General features: G+C 41.0%; 1 protein-coding gene across 9 annotated transcripts in view; it reads right to left on the reverse strand.

The window, feature by feature from the left end:
• The window catches only part of DYRK4 (dual specificity tyrosine phosphorylation regulated kinase 4), a 62,900-nt gene extending 42,826 nt beyond the window's left edge, over window positions 1-20,074 (reverse strand). For 2 of the 9 annotated variants that reach the window (XM_077871380.1, XM_077871384.1), the window contains exons 1-3: window positions 19,946-20,028; window positions 18,023-18,143; window positions 14,850-14,943 (exon numbers count right to left, since the gene is read on the reverse strand). In XM_077871380.1, the coding sequence (XP_077727506.1) occupies window positions 14,850-14,936 (87 nt within the window). In that variant the 5' untranslated portion in view covers window positions 14,937-14,943; window positions 18,023-18,143; window positions 19,946-20,028. Of the gene's footprint in view, window positions 1-5,327; window positions 5,540-11,069; window positions 11,189-14,849; window positions 14,944-18,022; window positions 18,144-19,945 lie in introns of those variants that run through there. The other 7 variants (XM_077871377.1, XM_077871379.1, XM_077871385.1 and 4 more) reach the window with 5 other exon arrangements.
• Between the last annotated feature and the right edge of the window lie 363 nt (window positions 20,075-20,437).

A 20,437-nucleotide genomic window follows, 5' to 3' on the forward strand; every position in this document is an offset into this window, starting at 1 on the left:
CTAGAAGTCATTCTCCTCTTTTATAAATTGGAGAATAATTTTTGGTTATTTCTCATGAGAAAGGAAAACCATGGACTCAGAACTGATGGAGAATGAAAAAGATGGTGTCCAACCTAAAATGGCTAAAGGCAAAAAAATAAAAATTAAAATAAAAAAATAAAATGGTTAAAGGCATTGAGGCTGTTTAATACAAGAGAAGATAAAACAAGATGTGTGAGAAGTTAACAATTCTGATACTGCCATACATTTATACTGGAATCAAATGACTAAATAAAAGGATTGTAGATGACAGGAACCAGGTTTCCCATGCTGGGCTGGAGATTTATAGATAGTCAAGGTCATCATCAACATTACCACCATGTGATAATCAATTAGAGTTGGAGACATCAGTTCGACCTCATGTTTAACCCAATGTAGATACAAATGGTTACATATAGAAATACTTACAGATATGTTTATATGCAGGGGTTAATGCATGTGCTTGTGTGCATACACAACACAGACACACACACACACACACACACACACACACACACACACACACATTGCTTTGTTAGCTTGAGAGGTTCCTAAAAGAACTAACACCTCCATAGAAACAAGTACACCTAATACTCACAACTTGGCTTCTAATGCCATTCTCCAGTAAGAAGAAGCAAAGCTTTTTGGAGAAATGATTGATTCTAGACTGGGTCAGGAAATACACAAGATTGGCCTGGAGCATCTTCTATGACATAAATAGGGAAGGGCTCAAAAAAATAATCCCACATTTTTTTAAAAAGATTTTATTTATTTATTCTTGACAGAGAGAGAAGCAGAGACACAGGCAGAGGGAGGAGCAGGCTCCATGTAGGGAGCATGACATGGGACTTGATCCCGGGACTCCAGGATCACGCCCTGGGCCGAAGGCAGGTGCTAAACCGCTGAGCCACCCAGGCTGCCCAAAATAATCCCACATTGATGAGAGCGCGTCAAAAGGGCACAGGAACCAACTGACAGAGTTCCCAATGGCCAAAGCTGGAACAATTTTAGCAACAAAATATAGTAGTGTTGGATTATAACTCAAGGTTTAAAATAAATATCCACAAATCCATACTGATGTAAATGAATAATTTAATAAAGAAATAAACAGGGAGAAGAAACAAATCTCCCATGCAGAAGAGTTCCTAATATATTATACAAACACTCCACCCTAGAGGAGAGCACAACTTGCCACTCCTTAAGCTGTGCATAGTTACTGGTTTCCAAAAAGTATAGCATGGAAAGGAGAGAACAAAAGCAACTGTAGAGGAGAAACCAGGCCAAAACTACTTCACCCAGGTAATCTAGTCAACATCAGCAACCATAAACTATGTGGACAGTATGTGCCATTGGCATGATTTGATGAAAATGGCACTTAACCTCAGTGGTCTTCCTCCCAAAGCCTACAACCCTAAATGCATCATGAGAAAAACAGACAAATTCTAATAGAAAGGCATCCTATGATATATGTGACCAGTATTCCTCAAAACTGTCAAGGTCATCAAAAACAACAAAAGTCTGAGGAACTGTCACAGTCAAGAGGAGCTTAAGGGGACATGATAACAAAATGTAATGTGACATCCTAGATAGGAACCTGGAGCGGACAAAGGACAATAGGTAACAATTAAGGAAATCTGGCTAAAGTGTGGAGTTTAGTTAAACATGTATCACTATCGGGGATCCCTGGGTGGCTCAGTGGTTTGGCGCCTGCCTTTGGCCCAGGGCGTGATCCTGGAGTCCCGGAATCAAGTCCCACGTCGGGCTCCCTGCATGGAGCCTGCTTCTCCCTCTGCCTGTGTCTCTGCCTCTCTCTGTCTCTCATGAATAAATAAATATTTTTTAAAAATGTATCACTATCTAAATTTTTTAAAATCTAAAAAAATAATAATAATGGGGTGCTTGGGTGACTTAGTCGGTTAAGCATCTGCCTTGTGATCTTGGCTCAGATCACGATCTCAGGGTTGTGAGAGGGAGGCTCTGCGGTCAGCAGGGAGTCTGCTTAAGATTCTCTCCCTCCCCCCACTCATATGCACATGCTTTCTCTCTCTCTCTCAAATAATAAATTTTAAAAACCTAAAAAAAAAATCACTATCAATGCATTATTGCAACTAAAGTACCACACAAATATAAGGTTTTTATAATAGGGGAGACTGGGTGTGGGGTGTGGGGTGTGAGGTGGTATATAGGAACTCTGTACTATCTGTTCAATTTTTCTGCAAGTCTAAAACTGTTTTAAAGAAATACATTAATAAGACAAACAAAACTCCTGAGGGGAGGGGTAACACCAGAAAGGCCATTCCTATGACTCAGTATAAACTTGTTCTATGTGACCTGAAGGACAGAATGAGGTCAAAGTGTGGAATTTATAGAGAGGTAGTTTCTAGTTCAATAAAAGAAAGATTTTCTAGAACCTAGAGCTGTCCAAGAATGGAATGGAAGTCCTTATGAGCTAATGAGCTCTCCGTCTCTGGAAGAGCCAAGTCACCCTAATAAGTCTCTGTAAGAAATGTGCATGAACTCAGGCAATGAGCAATATGAAACCTCCAAAGTCCCATCTGTCCATAAGACTCATTTAAGTGACTCCTGTGAGTGTGTCTTGAGTTCATCTTTTATCCTCTCATGGAACTAACACTGAGAGCCATTGCAGAAAACAATGCTTCCCAAACTTTGTCACTTCATACCATGCATGAAAAACTATATTTGTGTGACAACCTGGGGTAAAAAGAGGAGGCAGCTCACAGACAGATGCTATGAGCACAAGGTTGCAAGAGGCTGCTGGCCTCTATATCCATGCACACCTCTACCAGTGTGTCACACAAGTTTACAAACTTGCTGCTTGTTTATCTCCAGCAGCTTCCTCAAGAGGGACATAATCCCCGATAACATTTCATTCTATCACAGCATCCCTAGGAGGCAGGAAGAAGAGGGTGTGATCTCCCACATTCATGGTGGCAAAAAAGACTAGGAGCTTCAAAGGCAAAAATGAACTACTGGGACTTCATCAAGATAAAAAGCTTTTGCACAGCAAAGGAAACAGTGGACAAAACCAAAAGATGACCTTCAAAATGAGAGAAGATATTTGCAAATGTCTTATTAAATAAACGGCTACTATCCAAAATCTATAAGAAACTTAACCAAACTCAACACCCAAAGAACAAATAATCCAATCAAGAAATGGGCAGAAGACATGAACAGACATTTCTCCAAAGGAGACATACAAGAGAGACTCCTAACTCTGGGAAATGAACAAGGGGTAGTGGAAGGGGAGGTGGGCAGGGGGATGGGGTGACTAGGTGATGGGCACTGAGGGGGGCACTTGATGGGATGAGCACTGGGTGTTATACTATATGTTGGCAAATCGAACTCCAATAAAAAAAGTATACAAAAAAAGAAGACATACAAATGGCCAACCGACACATGAGAAAAATGTTCAACATCACTCGGCATAAGGGAAATACAAATCAAAACCACAAGATACCACCTCATACCCATCAGAATAGCTATAATTAACAAGTCAGAAAATGACAGATGTTGGTGAGGATGCAGAGAAAGGGGAGCCTTCTTGGACTGTTGGTGGGAATGGCAGCCACGCTGGAAAACAGTACGGAGATGCCTCAAAAAGTTAAAAACAGACCTACCGTATGACCCAGCAATTGCACTACTAGGTATTTAGCTCAAAGATACAAATGTAGTGATCCTAAGAGGCACCTGATCCCAGTGTTTATAGCAGCAATGGAAATTGTCACAGGGAGGTGCCTGTGTTATAAATCTAGATTATTCAACACAAGCTGGCTACAGTAAGCACAAACTCCCACTTGCAGGACCGAATAAGAATGTTTTCACAAACATGCAAATTGTCATTTATGATTTCCTACCATGGGTAGCATAATTATGTGAGAATGAATATATCCCTCCAAGACTCTGCCCACCATATCCCTAGCTTAGGCACCTGTTGCAGTGGTCTCCTAAGCAGTACCCTGCCCCTCACTCAATCCATCCTCTACTGCCTAAGACCTCAGAAATTAAACATGAACATCTGATCTCATTGCTGTACTACTTAAATCTCCCCAGTGACTTTTCAGGGTATGGATGTCCTGGCATACAAAGCCTCCCAATCTCATCTCTTGTCATGGCCCTGGCCCTCCCCTTTTGGCTCCAGAATTATGAATGCCTTGCAGTTCTCAAACACCAAGCTGGTTCACATCTCAGCATGTCCACTCCTACTGTTTCTCCTTGGGATGTTCTCTCATCACCGATTTACCATCTTCTTCCATTCCAAGTCCCTGTCATTCACCTGGTGAATTTTACCCAAGTTCAAGTCCCAGCCAAGGTGCCACATTTTCCATGAAGCCTCTGTAACCACTGCATGTGTAATTCTTTCACTACTCCAATACATACTTGCGGCAATCACAGTACCTGCAAAGGTTTGTTGCATGAGGTTGTCTTACACCTGCCTTCTTTTGCCAGACTCTAAGACTCTTTAATAAAAGATCTGAGTCTTATCTCAGAATTCTGAGCCTAAGGTGGTATCTCACACCTAGTAGTCACTCAAATATTTGATAAAGGAAGGAAGGGAAGAATAAAGGAGATACTGAGGGAGCAGGAAGCCCTAGTACTTGTCCTCAAACTCTTAAGCTGATTCTAAGCGACCCGAAAAACAGTTGAGCTTGGATTTCAGCTTCTCTTCCTGGTTGGTAGTCTATCCTCTCCACTGTGTCTCCATAGTCCCTCTCCTAGTGGCTTCAATTCCCACCAGGGGACCAGTGCTGTCTTGTTCCCCAGCACTTCCTTTTTGGGAGGAATGCCTCCTACTCAGTAAATGCACACAAGTGAATTCCCTGGCCAATACCCTCTTCTCAAAGGTAACTGCATTTTCAAAGAGAAAGCCTAGAAAAGAAAGCGTTTTGGTGCAAATAAATGAATCTCTACTCACAGAAGGCTTCTTGGCACTGGGAAAATAGATGAAAGAGATAGTTCATCTTAGGAAAAAAGGTCTTCACAAACCCTATCAGACAGGAGTCCATTCTCATCATCAATTACTGAGACATGTAACCATTATGTCAGAATGGAGGACAAAATTGCACACAAGGGTGAAATCTCCAATCCTTTGCGTTGCATCAGTGCCCTCTCACTGGTGGCACCGTGCCTTCCCCTCTTTACTTTGCATCAAGCCCCCACCCCAAACATGCAAAGTTTACCCATGAATCACAGGGGAGTATATTTCATACCTCCAGCTAAGGGCTAAAGGATAATAAGGTCGCTTTGTAGGGCCAGTCAGAACAGAACTTCAAGATGCACTCTCTCATTACCTTGGACAGAGCCCTGGATGTCCTCATCTGCAACGTTCAGGGGAGAAAGCAACTGGGATTTCAGCAGGCATCAAAGCCACCCTGGTCTTCTGTCCCTGGGCCACCCAGATGTTTCAGAAAGGCATACCTCCATCAAACCACCTGCCTTGATCGTACCTCACAGGCTATCTTTTCTATTTTCTTAGCTGACTCCTCCTTGCTCTTCCTCCTCCCTGTTAATTAAAAAAAATAAAAAATCTCCAAGTGCATGATCAAGGTTGGGTGGGCAGACAAAGCTCAAGTTCTGTGATATCAAATCACAGCTTCTTCCTTCTAGGCTCCATAATCCCTTCCCAGAAGCCAGAACAACCGAGAGTTCAAAACAAATGCATTAATGCAGAGAGAGGGTGTGACGAGAAGAGAGAAAATAAATCCTTGGGGACTCTGTACAGAACACAACAAGTTTGACAATTAGGCCCATCAGAGCACTGCAGAGAGCTGGGAGAAAGGGGCAGTTGCTAGGCTCCTCATATCCTCAACTAAGGCACTAAGCTACTATCGCTATCCAGAGTTTAGGCAAATTGCAGCGTCTCTCCACGGCCACTTCTAGCTAAGACTCTGCCATGAAACCACCTTTGCTGTGTGTGAGGAAGCCCAGGATGCCTGGACAGAAAAGAGTAGATTCCTGCTTAAACCCACAGCCAAGCCTGGCCTCAGGAGACCCATTAGCAGAGTGAATATGTCCAGCCCTCGGGAGGACTGAGGCTTCTATCTCACTGACGTAGTGTCCTCTCCGGAGTTCTGCCCACCAGCCTATGTCCCTGATGAAGGTGGAGGAAGGAGAGCCTGGCTGCCCTGGGGGTTTGAAGGACAGGCAAGAGCATACGCCTGAAAGCCCAGATGCTTGGAGACATTTTCTAATGTACTTAGTGCGTGGCCTTGGGGGAGACATTTCCCCTTCTGGACTTCTGTTAAGTGGAGCTTGGACAATTATGGTGCTAGAAGCCACCTTAAGGAATCTGTAATCAAATGCCCTCATTGTACGATGGAGAAAGGGAAGTTAAGAAGGTTATCCATGTGACTTGTCCAAAATAACATAGCAGTAGCAAACATGAGTCTAGAATCCATGCCTCTAAGTGCCTTTTTATTTTTATTTTTTAAGTGCCTTTTTATTATAACATGCTGCCATCAGATGATGTCTGACCTCCTTTGTATTCTCTTGTGAAACTAGATGGGAAGAGATTATAAAGCATTTCCCCTCCAAAGGTCTCTAAGTAAAAAATGAGATCATGCTTTTATTTTGATGGTTCCTGGATGGAAACATTTAGAAAGCAAGAATTTATTCTATAAATTAGACACTAAATTCTTTATAATAGAAAGTAGATGTATGCATGACGTAAGAGGGTTAGAGCAGCTCTTTCCTAAGGTTTTATTCCAATTTGTTTATCAGATTCATCCTATGCTTTTGCATAAGTTATTCCTTCCGCTTGAAATGCCTTCCTACCAGCCCACCAACCTCCTTGCATAACCCCAGGGGGCATCATTCACTTTGAAAAAAATGTGAATACTGAGCCCTATAATTCATGCCATTTGATGGGACTGTAGCTGACTGGAACACTAGTAAAGCATGATACACTTGGGCAATAGCAACAGCTTAAGAAAACTTTCTCTAAGCTCCCACAGAACTCTGTTTTTACCTTAGTGAGTACACTTACCATGCTTATTGTCACTTGTCTCTACATACTTATGTCCCCCACTAGACTGCATGCTAGACAAGGAGATACATATTATTTATTTTTGTGTCCTAGCACTGAGGACAATGCTTGGTCCAAAGTTAGCTCTCAATAAACACTTGGGAGTGATTTATGAAAGAGTTCACCCATCAAGGGTCTTTAAAGCTTCACAGAGTACAAAAAAGTAAACGACTCTAAAGTCTAATTTTGACTAGAATTCTTACTCTGCTATTTGCTAGTAGTATGACCCTGGTAAGCCATTTATCCTCTCTCAGGCTCAGTTTCCTTTTCTATAAAATAAGACTAGCAACCTTATAGTAAAAACAAAACCACAAAGCACACATGAGCACATACACATACACACATACAGATAAGATACTATGAGTAAAAAAAAAAAAAAAAAAAGATACTATGAGTAAGAACTAACAGAAACTATAGTCACCAGAATTAGATACCTCCTCCCTCAAAAAATCCAAAAACTGGAATTATCAGGCAAAAACTGAAAAATAATCAGGTGATATGCTTAAAGAAATAAAAAAGACTAAAAATATAAATAAAGTATACGACACCATACAAATAACCACATTTCAAAATAAACAAATTGGAACTTGGAAAAATAAATCAATAAACCAGAAGAGACAAGTTTGAGAAAAAATCTAGCAACCAGCACAAGGAGACAGAGATGAAAAATATGTTCAAAGATTATGAACATGGAGGAAAAGGTGAGGTCTACCACATGTCCAATTAGAGTCAGAACAAGGCAATGAATGTGGCAGACATAAAGACAGAATGGCTCAGGGAATTTTTCAGAACCAATAAAAGACAAAATCATACAACTTTTCCTTTTTTTAGGTTTTATTTATTTATTTGAGAGAGATTGATGGAGCGAGAGAGAGAGAGAGCACAAGTGGGAGAAGGAGCAGAGGGAGAGGGAAAAGCAGACTTCCTGTTGAGCAGGCAGCCCAATGTGGGTCTCAATCCCAGGACTCTGGAATTATCTGAGCTAAAGGTAGATGTTTAACCAACTGTGCCACCCAGGCGCCCATCATACAACTTTTAGAAGACAAATCTGTCTTTTATGATTTCAGAGTAGGAAATTTCTTAAGCAAGATAAAAAGTTCATGCTATGAATTTACTTCCTTCTAATTAAGTTCTCCTTCTCCTCTAAAGACAATATAGAGTGTAGACAAGCCAAGATTTAGAGCAAGGTTGCAAGGTATAAGATTAGTAAACAACAGCAGCCCTGGTGGCCCAGTGGTTTAGCATCACCTTCAGCCCAGGGTGTGATCCTGGAGACCCGGGATCAAGTTCCACATCAGGCTCCCTGCATGGAGCTTGCTTCTCCTTCTGCCTATCTCTCTGCCTCTCTCTCTATCTCTCTGTGTCTCTCATGAATAAATAAATAAAACATTTTTTTTAAAAAAAGATTAGTAAACAAGGTCAGTTGATTTTTTATATACTAGCAATGAACAATTGAAATTTGAGGCACTTGATGGGATGAGCACTGGGTGTTATTCTAGACTATTTTTTTTAATTTTATTTATGATAGTCACACACAGAGAGAGAGAGAGAGAGGCAGAGACACAGGCAGAGGGAGAAGCAGGCTCCATGCAGAGAGCCCGACGTGGGATTCAAACCCGGGTCTCCAGGATCACGCTCTGGGCCAAAGGCAGGCACTAAACCGCTGCGCCACCCAGGGATCCCTGGGTGTTATTCTATATGTTGGCAAATTGAACACCAATAAAAAATAAATTTATAAAAAAGCAATTTGAAATTTGAAATTAAAAAGACCATTTACATTTGCAACCTCAAGAAATTGGAATACTTTTGTATAAGGCAAACAGAATATGTACAGGATCCATATGAAGAAAACTATGAAATGCTGATGAAAAAAGTCAAAGATCTAAAAAAAAATGGAGAGATTTTCCATGTTCATGGACAGGAAGACTCAATATCATTAAAATGTTAGGTCTCACTAAAAACTATAAGCATTGATGAAAGAAACTGAAGAGAACACAAATAAATAGATATTCTGTGCTCATGGAGTGGGAGAACTGATACTGTTCTGTAAACTGTAAAATGTCCATACCTAAAGCAATCTATAGATTCAATGTAAATCCAATCAAAATTCCAATGGCACTTTTCACAGAAATAGAACAATCCTCACATTTGTATGGAACCACAACAGGAACGAAGCTGGCGGCATCACACTTCCTGATTTCAAACTACATTTCAAAGCCACAGCAATCAAAACAGTATGGTATTTGCATAAAAACAGACACACTAATCAATAAAACAGAATAGAGCACCTAGAAATAAACCCATTAAACATGGTCAGTTAACTTATGACAAAGGAGCCAAGAATATACAATGGATAAAGGACAGTCTCTTCAATAAATGGTTTTGGGAAAACTGGAAAGCCACTTGCAAAAGAATGAGTTTGAGCCTCTATCTTATACCATACACAAAAATCAGCTCCACATGGGTTAAAGATTTGAATATAACCAAAATCTAAAAACTTAGAACTATGAAATTCCTAGAAGAAAACTTAGGAATTAAGCTGCTTGACACTGGTCTTGGCAATGACTTTTTTGATTTAATACCAAAACAAAAACCAAAAGCATTATAGCAATAATAAATAATAATAGGATTATATCAAACTGAAAATCTTCTGCAATGCAAGGGACACCATCAACAAAATGAAAAGGGGATCCCTGGGTGGCACAGCGGTTTAGCGCCTGCCTTTGGCCCAGGGCGTGATCCTGGAGACCCGGGATCGAATCCCACGTCGGGCTCCCGGTGCATGGAGCCTGCTTCTCCCTCTGCCTATGTCTCTGCCTCTCTCTCTATCTCTGTGTGACTATCATAAATAAATAAAAAAAAAATTAAAAAAAAAAAAACAAAATGAAAAGGCAATCTATTGAACAGGACAATATATTTTAATCACATTTCTGATAAAGGGTTATAGCTAAAATATAAAAAGAACTCATAAAAGTCAATAACAAAGAAACAAATACAATTAAATACAATTAAATAATGAGCAAAGGATCTAGAAACCATTTTTCCAAAGCAGATATACAGATGGCCAACAGGCACATGAAAGATACTGAGTAATATTCCATTGTACATATATATGTACGCCACATCTTCTTTATTCACTCATCAATCAATAGAATATTACTCAGTTATAAAAAAGAATGAAATCTTGCCATTTGCAACAACATGGATGAAGCTAGAGTGTATTATGTTAAGCAAAATAAGTCAGTCAGAGAAAGACAAATACCATATGATTTCAGTCTATGTGGAATTTAGTAAACAAAACAGATGAACATAGGGAAAATTAAAAAGAGGCAAACCAGAAAACAGAGTCTTAACTACAGAGATGATTACCAGAGAGGTAGGCAGAGGAATGGGTTAGAGGGGTGATGGCCATTAAGGAGGTCACTTGGGATGAGCATTGGTATCGTATGTAAGTAATGAATCACTAAATTCTACACTTGAAACTAATATTGCACTGTATGTCAACTAACTAGAATTTAAATAAAAACTTAAAAAAAAAAATAAAAACCAAAACAAATTAACAAACCAAACTCATAGATGTAGAGAACAGACTGGTAGATGCCAGAGAGAAGGGGAGTAGACAGGCAAAATAGAAGGGGTACAAACTTTTATTCATAAAATAAGTCATAAAAAAATAAAAATAAAAATAAAAAATAAAAATAAAATAAGTCCTATAGAGCATGGTGACTGTAGTCAATAATATTGTATGTTACATATATATGGTGACAGGGAAATAAGACTTATTGTAATAATGATTTTACAGGGTATACAAATGTCAAATCATATTTTACAACTGACATAATGTTATCTTCAATTATACCTCAAAAAATAAGTAACTAAAAATTTTTTAAAGCCAAAACATAGCAGAAAAAAATCTTGCATATGAATATTTATAGCATTACTCATATTTGCCAAAACTTGCAAACAACCAAGATGCCCATTTTTAAAACGATTTTATTTATTTACTTACTTATTTGAGAGAGAGCGTACAAGCTGGGGGAGGGGCAGCGGGAGAGGGAGGAGCAGACTCCCCGATGTAAGGCTCAATCTCAGGACCGTGAGCCCCAGACGCCCTTCCAAGATGCCCTCCTGAAGGTAAATGGATAAATAAACTGTGGTACATCCAGGCGATAGAATATTATACAGCACGGGAAAGCAGTAAGCTGCTTTCTATCAAGCCAGGAAAAGACAAGGAGGAACCTTAAAAGTATATTATTAAGTGAAAGAAGCCAGTGTGAAAAGGCTACATTCTGTAGGATCCCAACGATCATATCCCAGTGATATGAGATCCTGGAAAAGGCAAAATTACAGACAGTAAAAATGGTTGACAGGGGTTTAAGGAGATGGGGAACAGGGATAAATAGATGGAGCACTGGGCACTTTTAGGTCAGCAAAACTATTTTGTATAATACTGTGATGATGGATACATTATGTATTTGTCAAAACCAAACAACTACACAACATAAAGAGTAAACACTAAGATAAACTATGGCTCTTCACTAATAATAATGTACCAATATTGAGTCCACCAGTAGTAATAACTGTACAATAATAATAAATTTAATAATAAATGTTATCCTGGCTTCTGCAAACCACTCCACTGGTATAATAAGGCAAGATGTTAGTAAGAGGATAAACTGTGGAGGGGATCCCTGGGTGGCTCAGCGGTTTAGCGCCTGCCTTTGGCCCAGGGCATGATCCTGGAGTCCCGAGATCGAGTCCCACATCGGGCTCCCTGCATGGAGCCTGCTTCTCCCTCTGCCTGTATCTCTGCCTCTCTCTCCCTCTCTGTGTCTCTCATGAATGAATAAATTAAAAATCTTTAAAAAAAAAAGGGATAAACTGTGGAGAGTGAGGAGGAGTATATGGGAACTCTACTTTCTGTTCAATTTTTCGATAAACCTAAAGCAGCTCTAAAAAATATATAAAAAACAGGCAAGCCAAGAGCAAGGAGATAGTATCTGTAGTACATACATCTGGCAAAGGATTAGTAAGTCCTTTAAATAGTTTGTATATCTATTTATGAATAAATGTATGTACATATTATTTATATTCATACATCATTTATATATTTTTACATATTTTTTGTAGAATTTTATATTATATTTATAGAATATATAAGATATTCTACAATTCAATAAGAAAAAGACAACACAATAAAAAATACTTAAGCAAAAAAGGCAGAACCAGGCACTTCACAGAAGAGGAAACACAAATGACCAAAAAGCCCATGAAAAAAGATTCAATCTCATTACTAATCATCAAAACACAAATTAAAATACAATAAGCTTTGTTACTCATCTATCAAACTGGCATATAAAAAGCCACACAACATCAAGGGATAAAAAGGATGGAGAACAGCTTGAACTCACACATACTGCTCTGGTGACAAAGTACTTTGATACCAATGTTTTAGAAAACAGTTTGGCATTATCTGGTAACGTTAAGCATTGACATACCCTGATGCCCAGCACTTTCCCTCTGAAGTGTCTACTCTAGAAACTCCCACATCTATGCACCAGCAGATGTGCACAACATTCATGGAAGTACCATTTTTGATAGCAAAACCAAGGAAAAAAACCACATGCCATGACCTGTAAAACTGATAAGAAGTGTGATATGCCCATATAATTGAATGCAGCAGTGAAACTGATTTATAAACCGGTTACTATGAACAAAAGTGATTGACATGCACAGCATCTAAAGGATATAGGCACTAAGCAATTGTCCAAATGGAGGCCTGATCAATCCAAGTGAAAGCGAGATGCTGAACCAGTGCATGCTAGATTGGTAGTGAGCATAAAAGATGCCGGGACACCTGCACCCCGATGTTTCTAGCAGCAATGGCCACAATAGTCAAACTGTGGAAGGAGCCTCGGTGTCCATCGAAAGATGATGGATAAAGGAGATGTGGTCTATGTATACCATGGAATATTACTCAGCCAGTAGAAAGGACAAATACCCACCATTTGCTTCAACGTGGATGGAACTGGAGGGTATTATGCTGAGTGAAGTAAGTCAGTCAGAGAAGGACAAACATTCTATGGTCTCATTCATTTGGGGAATATAAAAAATAGTGAAAGGGAATAAAGGGGAAAGGAGAAAAAATAAGTGGGAAATATCAGAAAGGGAGACAGAACGTGAGAGACTCCTAACTCTGGGAAACGAACAAGGGGTGGTGGAAAGGGAGGTGGGAGAGGGGTGGGGGTGACTGGGTGACGGGCACTGAGGGGGGCACTTGGCGGGATGAGCACTGGGTGTTATGCTATATTTTGGCAAATTGAACTCCAATAAAAAATTTTTTAAAAGATGCTTGCAAAAGATTCCATATATATAAAAACCAAAAATATGCAAAATTAAACAATACATAGTTTAGAAGAGTTAAAAACATGTTAAGAAAGCAATGGAATAACATGTAAAAGTCAAGAGAGTGGTAATCTCAGAGGGGTCGATGAATGGGATGAGATAAGATAGGGAGAGACACACAGGGGACTTCTTTCTTAAACTATGTGTTGCATACACACAAGAGGGTTTGTTGAATTATTATTCTTTTTTTAAAAGATCTTATTTATTTATTTGTTTGTTTGTTTATTTATTTATTTGAATCTCAGTTTTCCCATATGTAAAACGAGGGTAATAATTGTACTACCCTCTAAAGTTTATATGAGAGTCATCCAAGCACTCAATAGATATGAGCTCAAGCAGGTAAAAAATATATATATAAGTTGCAAAACACATGATGACTTTTCTAAGTCATCACCAAGACCATCCTGTTTGCATATTTTAAATTTGAACAGAATGTTGTCTTTATTATTCTGTTTTGCTATAGACTTACTCTCTCAAATATTTTATGTTGTTTTGCTTTGTCAAAAGAAATGTCTTAGGGATTAAAAAATTGTTGTGCCTTTGAATCACAAAATAATGGTTTTTGTTGTATATGGTAATGGCAGGGGGAAGGCTGGAGGGCAGTGGACTTTGCTTTAGGATTCATTTTTATTTAGTTATAACTGTGAGGAGGAGAATGCTAAGGTTAAATCAGGAACACTGCTTGGAGGAGTTGATGTAAAAGTCATAATTTTAAGGAGGTGATATGTGATCTACAGGGAAAAGACTTTTTAATCTGGCTTTGGAAAAGCCACTGAACTCTGGCTTTTCCAGTGACACAAGCAGGATTCAAAGTCAAACTTGAATACCCTGGGCTCAAGTTTGCCACAGAATTTTCAGAGCAAAGATCCAAATAATACCATCTTTTGAGTCATGTATGAAATTCAAACTGAGGACATTAGATGAAAATGACTCCTGATTTCGAAGTAATCTTGTAGATGGTGATCACAAAGTCACCACATCACAAAATTACCTTTATACTGTAGTATTTCAATAGTTTTTGAGGCTGGGTAAAAAGAAAGACACTATGTCTGTGCTGGGAAACACACACACACACACACACACACACACACACACACACACACACACCTTTTCTGGAAATGTTTGGAACCATTCTGGAACACCTCCAGTGTGGTTCCAGAAATACAGAAGCACAGTACAAGATGCTGTAGAAGAGAAACTAGTACAGGGCCTCCTCAAACACAAGCCACCTGTTCAATGAAGGCCTTGTAGTTCTGTAGTTCCGGAACTTCCCCTTATTCTGTCATCAAAGGTGCTTGGAGAACAGTGATTGGCGCTGGGTCCCAGGTCCCCAAGTCTTCATGATGATACCTCTCTACCCCAAATGAAAGTCAAGGATCTTTACCTTTCCAGGGCTGAGATTCTGTTTCTTTTTTGCTTTCAAACTTGGGAAGGATGTCAAACTGCATTTCCTTGGCTTTTTAGCATCCATTTTAGTCCTGCAGGAGGAAGAGTAAAAAGTACATTGGCATGAGGAGCAAAATATAAGGAATGGTCCCCACACCCAGGCTTGGAAAGAATGTAGGGAAGGCTTGGAGATAAAAAGTGGCAAGCCTAAAAACACTGGCTGAGTGTCTGCTATTCCTTTTTCTCCAACCCCAACCCCCATCAGGTGGCTGATGATGTCAGGAGAGAGGGCCTCTTAGCATCAGTCTCTGGGTACTCAGGACAGAGGGAGACAGCAGCCAAGGAAGATGAGCTAATGAGGTGGCCAGCAGTTTAGGACACCAAGCAAAAAGACTTATTTCCTCTAGCTCCCTGTTAAGTAAACCATTCTCTTACCACAACCACCTTCTACTCTCGGTAGCTTAATGCCTATAGAGGAAAAAAAAAAAAAAGGCAGGAGGGCATTGTGATGTGATGTGATAAGTACCGGGTGTTATATGCAACCAATGAATTATTGAACACTACATCTGAAGCTAATGATGTACAATATATTGGCTAATTGAATTTAAATGAAAAAAAAAAAAAAGAAAAAGAGAAAGGGACAATGGGTAGAAATGCTTTGCCTGGATCTCATTTAGCTATTTTTATACCTTCTTTATTCAGAACAGAGCTGTATGAATAATGAACTTGCTGTAAGATGAAAAACTAATTCACATTAAGTTTATGGAATCTAGTTAAAGCAGTGATTTGTGTAGGTGGAAGAGTCTTAGGGGCACTCATGCCACTATTATACACCTGTTCCATTAACAGACAGCTGCTGGAACTCTGCTTTGTGTCCCTTGGAAATTCCTTTTCAGCCTCTAACTCTAGCAAGAGCCAAGGGAATCAAGAATATATGAATAAGGACAGAACAGGGATCAGTGCAAATGCTATCCTGGCTTCTGCAAACCACTGCATTGGTAGATTCTTGCAGACACTGTAATAAATGGTGACAGCATCACAATTTTGAAATTATTCAGAGGACTCAAGACCAGTCCCGCCCACTGTTATTGCAGCATAATGTTGAAAAATCAGAAATTACTTGTCTATATATGAGAAGTTAAAAATATGGCACATATGTATTATAGAATATGATGCATCACTTTTAAAAAAAAAGAAGTAAATCTCTATGTATGCCTGTAATGTATTGAATAAAAACAGAACAGTATGCATGATTCTATCTTTATTTAAGAAAAAAACAAGATGTTTGCGTGTCTTAATCAGGTATATTGAAGAATATAGAAAAAGTAAGCTAAAAATAATTACCTTTGAGGGGTGGACCTGGGGGAGGTGATAGGAACATGAATTTTAACACGCAATATGAAAAAATCTTACGCAGGAGTAAACAAAAATAGTTGCTTCTCTTCAAATAATCATAAAGTCACTTTTTTACTTCCCTTTCTTCCTTCCTTTCTACAAACATTTGCTGAGATAATGCCGCTGATTAACTAGACATAGCCTCCACCCTCAAGGAGAGTTCATTATCTGAGGGCAGACATGTGGAAATAGGTCATTACAACGCACACGGTAAGGGCAGTAACAGAGGTCCATTAGCGAAGAGCTAATGGAGCGCACTTCAAGGGGTGACTAAACTCTGTTGGAAAAGCTGAGGAAGACTTCACACCTGAGCAGAGTAGCACCGTCCTTGAAGAAGAAACAGGACAGGCATGGAGTCAAGAGCAGATGGATGAGGCTCTGCAATCACAATAGTATGAAAGAGCACTGTCTTCTTCAGAAAGTGTGAGTACCCAGACATTGCCAGTGGCAGAGAGGTGGTTAGACCATAAAGGAAGGGTTGCATGGCCTGTTCAATGCCTGACAAAATCAGATCGGTACATTACGGACATCTCTCTGGCAATACCATACAACAAGGTTTGGAGGAGCTCAAGTAGGAAGCTGTCTTGAGCATCTAGGCATTGATCATGGGGGCCTCAACCAAGGCCATGATGGTGAGGACACGGTGGACGTGGGAACTTGGGAATAATTTGGGATACAGAACCAGTAGAATTTTGGTCATCAATTTGCTGTGGAGGCTGCAAAATCCAAACACAGGGGAAGAATGAGTACAATTGTTCCTGCCAAGGCTCTGTATCAAATGATCCCTCCATCTACACCCCAGGGATGGGGGAGACGATACAAGCCCACATGCATCTTTCCCGGCAAGTGGAGCTCTTTCCTCTATTCGGCTTCCGGTGGTGCTCTGTAGGTGAAGAGGACATAGAGACCTGAAGAATATGCTGAGGCATCTTGGAATCTAGTCTCAGGGCTGCCCCCAGAGAGATCCTGAGCAAGTGATATGTCTTATCCTTATACTCAGTTTCTCCACTTGTAAGATGACAGGACTGGACTAGATGACCATTGATGTCCTTTCCAGTTCTAAGCTCTTTGATTCCAGCTTTATTAAGTACCACAAGATTGTAAAAGTTTTATATCTTGTTTATAACTGTTACATGAAGGATTAAAGATAAGAAACTCATCTCAGAGCTAGAGTGAATACTGCTTTGAGAACTGAAATTAAAATATAAAAGTGCCTCCTATTATTTTACACAAAGGTCAGTTTCCCTACCTCTCCAGCCTATACCCATTTCCTCCCTCCAGATTTCAGTACTTTTGTGGGTGGAGATCATTCTGTCACTAGGTCAACAACCTGAGTGTTAATTATTTTAGGGCCACACATTTCATCTCATCTTGATTGTGAATCTCTTGGAGGCAGGAATGATGAGCTTGGATTTTATGTTATTTTATTTCTTACATTCCTCTTAGGGACAAGGACAATGACTTGTTTACTGAAAGCTCTTATTTCAAATGTGCTAAAGAAAGACAAATCTAAGATAGTTTAGATTAATTCATCAAAAAACTCGAGACCACGATCTCAAGCAACAAATAGTGACAGATAGTGTCCTAAGCATGAGGGACTGGGCGATAAATAGAATAGAATCCTTGCTTTCAAGGAGTTCCAGGTTTGGTGGGCATGACAGACTCATAAACAGTGGTGCCAGCGTCACTACATCCAGAGAATTTTATACATACTGCATTATCTATGTACACCAATCTTCAATGTCCAGAAAGGAATACATATTGTCTGAGATTTACCTGTTATGATTTCAGGATTTCTTTGGCAGTTGTCAATTAGCTTGATCTTTATGCCTTGGAGAGCTACGTTTGGGGCAGAAATTGTGGCAGTATAGGACTTGCAGGGACTCTCTTGGCATTTCTGTGAACAGGACATAATGTACTTAATGTATTTAAGTTACTCTCACTGCTGCAAAGAGAATTCCTCGGCCCCTCTGCAATTATCATTGAAACTCCTCCATGGTCTGTGGACTCTCATAGCTGAAAGAAGTTTTAGGGGTTATTCGTCCATCTTCCCACCCCGGCAGAAATCCTCAGTGTCTGCTTGAATATTTCTGTGACGGAGCTCACTGTTTTTCCAGGCAACCCGTTTCACATCAGGCTGTTTATACATATGGGTGGTGCTCAGCAAATGCTGGTGGGAAGAAGTGACATTGAGCAACACATCCTCCACCAGCACTTGTTATCCTCTGCAGAACAACGAAGAACACATCAATGCTCGCTTCTACTCAAGAGTTCCTGAATATTCAATCCAGTGCCTTTTTGCCTTCCTGGCTTCTACTCATCTCCCGGCATTGTGCAGTTTTATCTCAAGTATGTCTTCATACAATAGAGCATCCAAGCATGACAGAGAGATCCTGTATGGTCATTGTCTCTCTCTACTTTCTAGTTTTTATTACCTTATTTTGAGCTTTTATTACGTTATTTATTACCTTATTTTTATTACCTTATTTTGAGTATTTATTACCCTACACTTTATTCTAGAGTCTAGATTATGTACTAATCAATGCTAAATCAGGCAGCAAGATCTTTACATCACTCACCTGGTCGCTGTATTTCTATTAATGATGCCTAGACCAGTATTTGCCCTTTTTAGCTGTTACAACACACTCACATTGGATTTGGGATCAGCTAAGACCATGGACTCCCAGCACTGGGTCCTCCACAAGTTTGGGAAGGATGTATTCCTAGCCAAGTTCCTGACAACAGTACAGAGCTGGAGAAGGCAAAGTCGAGGAGTGGCTAGCACACCACTAGAGACTCTCTTTCAAGGTTATCATTACCTCCTGAAAAGGAGTAAAACAGAGAAGAAAAAAATAACAAATAGAAGTCCCAGAGCCAATCAGGCACAGTCCAGGTTTGGAGAATTCCTTAGAACTCCTAGATTTCAGGATGCCTTGTTGACACAGTGGCTGAGCGGCTGCCTTCAGCTCAGGTCAGTAGCGATCCCGGGGTCCTGGGATCCAGTTCCCCTATAAATGGCCTTGCACGTTTGCCACATCTCCATTTAAGCCTGAACAGTGAGGCTTGAATTAGGATCACCGACTATCAGTCATTTAAAAGAGACCAGAGGGATCACAGGTTTCTTAAGCCCTGAATTGGCTGATGCATATTTCAAACATAGAAAGTACCACAAATCAACTACAGATTTTTTTTTTTAAATCCAATTTTGCATTGTTCATCCCCTTGCCAATATGAGCATTACCCTAGAGTGACAAGTACCCCCCAGAGGAAAGTGATGCTCTGGGTGGTCCACACAGTTTAAAGCCGTCCTGCGTTGGGCTCCGGTGGAGCGTGGAGGTCGCAGGTCCATGGGCTGGGCCGGGATAGGCCGGTATCAGCCCCATCCTAGGACGTCCACGCGAGGCTCGGGGCTGCGGGCTCACTTTGACCTCCAGGGGGGCCAGCCAGGCCCTGGAGATAAAGGGGAGGAAAGCTTGGTGTCCCGCGTTACCGCGTTATCGGGGCCAAGGCTGGAAGCAGCTTCAGGGGCGGTCTTAGAGTTCCGTAAAATCCGCTCTCCGCCGCGGCACTCAGCCCGGGGTGCACCCCCAGGAGGCCGGGCGCGCACACGCCGCGGCTCAGGGCGCTCTCCCTCCCGCCCGCCCTCGCCCTCCTGCCGCTCGGCCTTCTCTGCACCTCCCCTCGCCACGCTTCTCCCACCTTCTCCCCGCGCGGCCCGGGACGCGTCCGCCCCGCCCGCGCTCGCGCGGCCTCTGGGTTCGGGCGCCGGCGGGCGGAGGAGCTGCACCGGGCGGGCGCACTCTGCCCGGGGGCCGCGGCCGCGCTCGGGGCGCTCCCGGCCCTCGCCCGCCGCCGACCACGCCCCCTCCCGTCGCCATGGAAACTCTGGCCGTCCTTTTTGTGACTCGGACCAGGAAAAGACCCCAACCACCTTTCACGTGTCGGCCGGAAGAACACCTCTCTTCCCCCCCGCCCCCATTCCCATCGTCTGGCCCCAGAAGAGAGTTGAAGGACGTTCCAAGGACGAGGAAATTTGAGTTCACTGGATTGTCCAGGCTCCCGAAATATCCCTACTTTCTCCCCTTTGAGAAGTCTGTGGTTCCCCGGAAGCGCATAGCAAAAGCTCCGGATATAATGTATTAATCAGATGAGCACTTTTTGAGCACTGACTGCATCAGGTTTTAAATGCAT

This window comes from Canis aureus, chromosome 25 (genome assembly GCF_053574225.1).
Source record: "Canis aureus isolate CA01 chromosome 25, VMU_Caureus_v.1.0, whole genome shotgun sequence".
In the NCBI taxonomy this organism is placed as follows: Eukaryota; Metazoa; Chordata; class Mammalia; order Carnivora; family Canidae; genus Canis; species Canis aureus.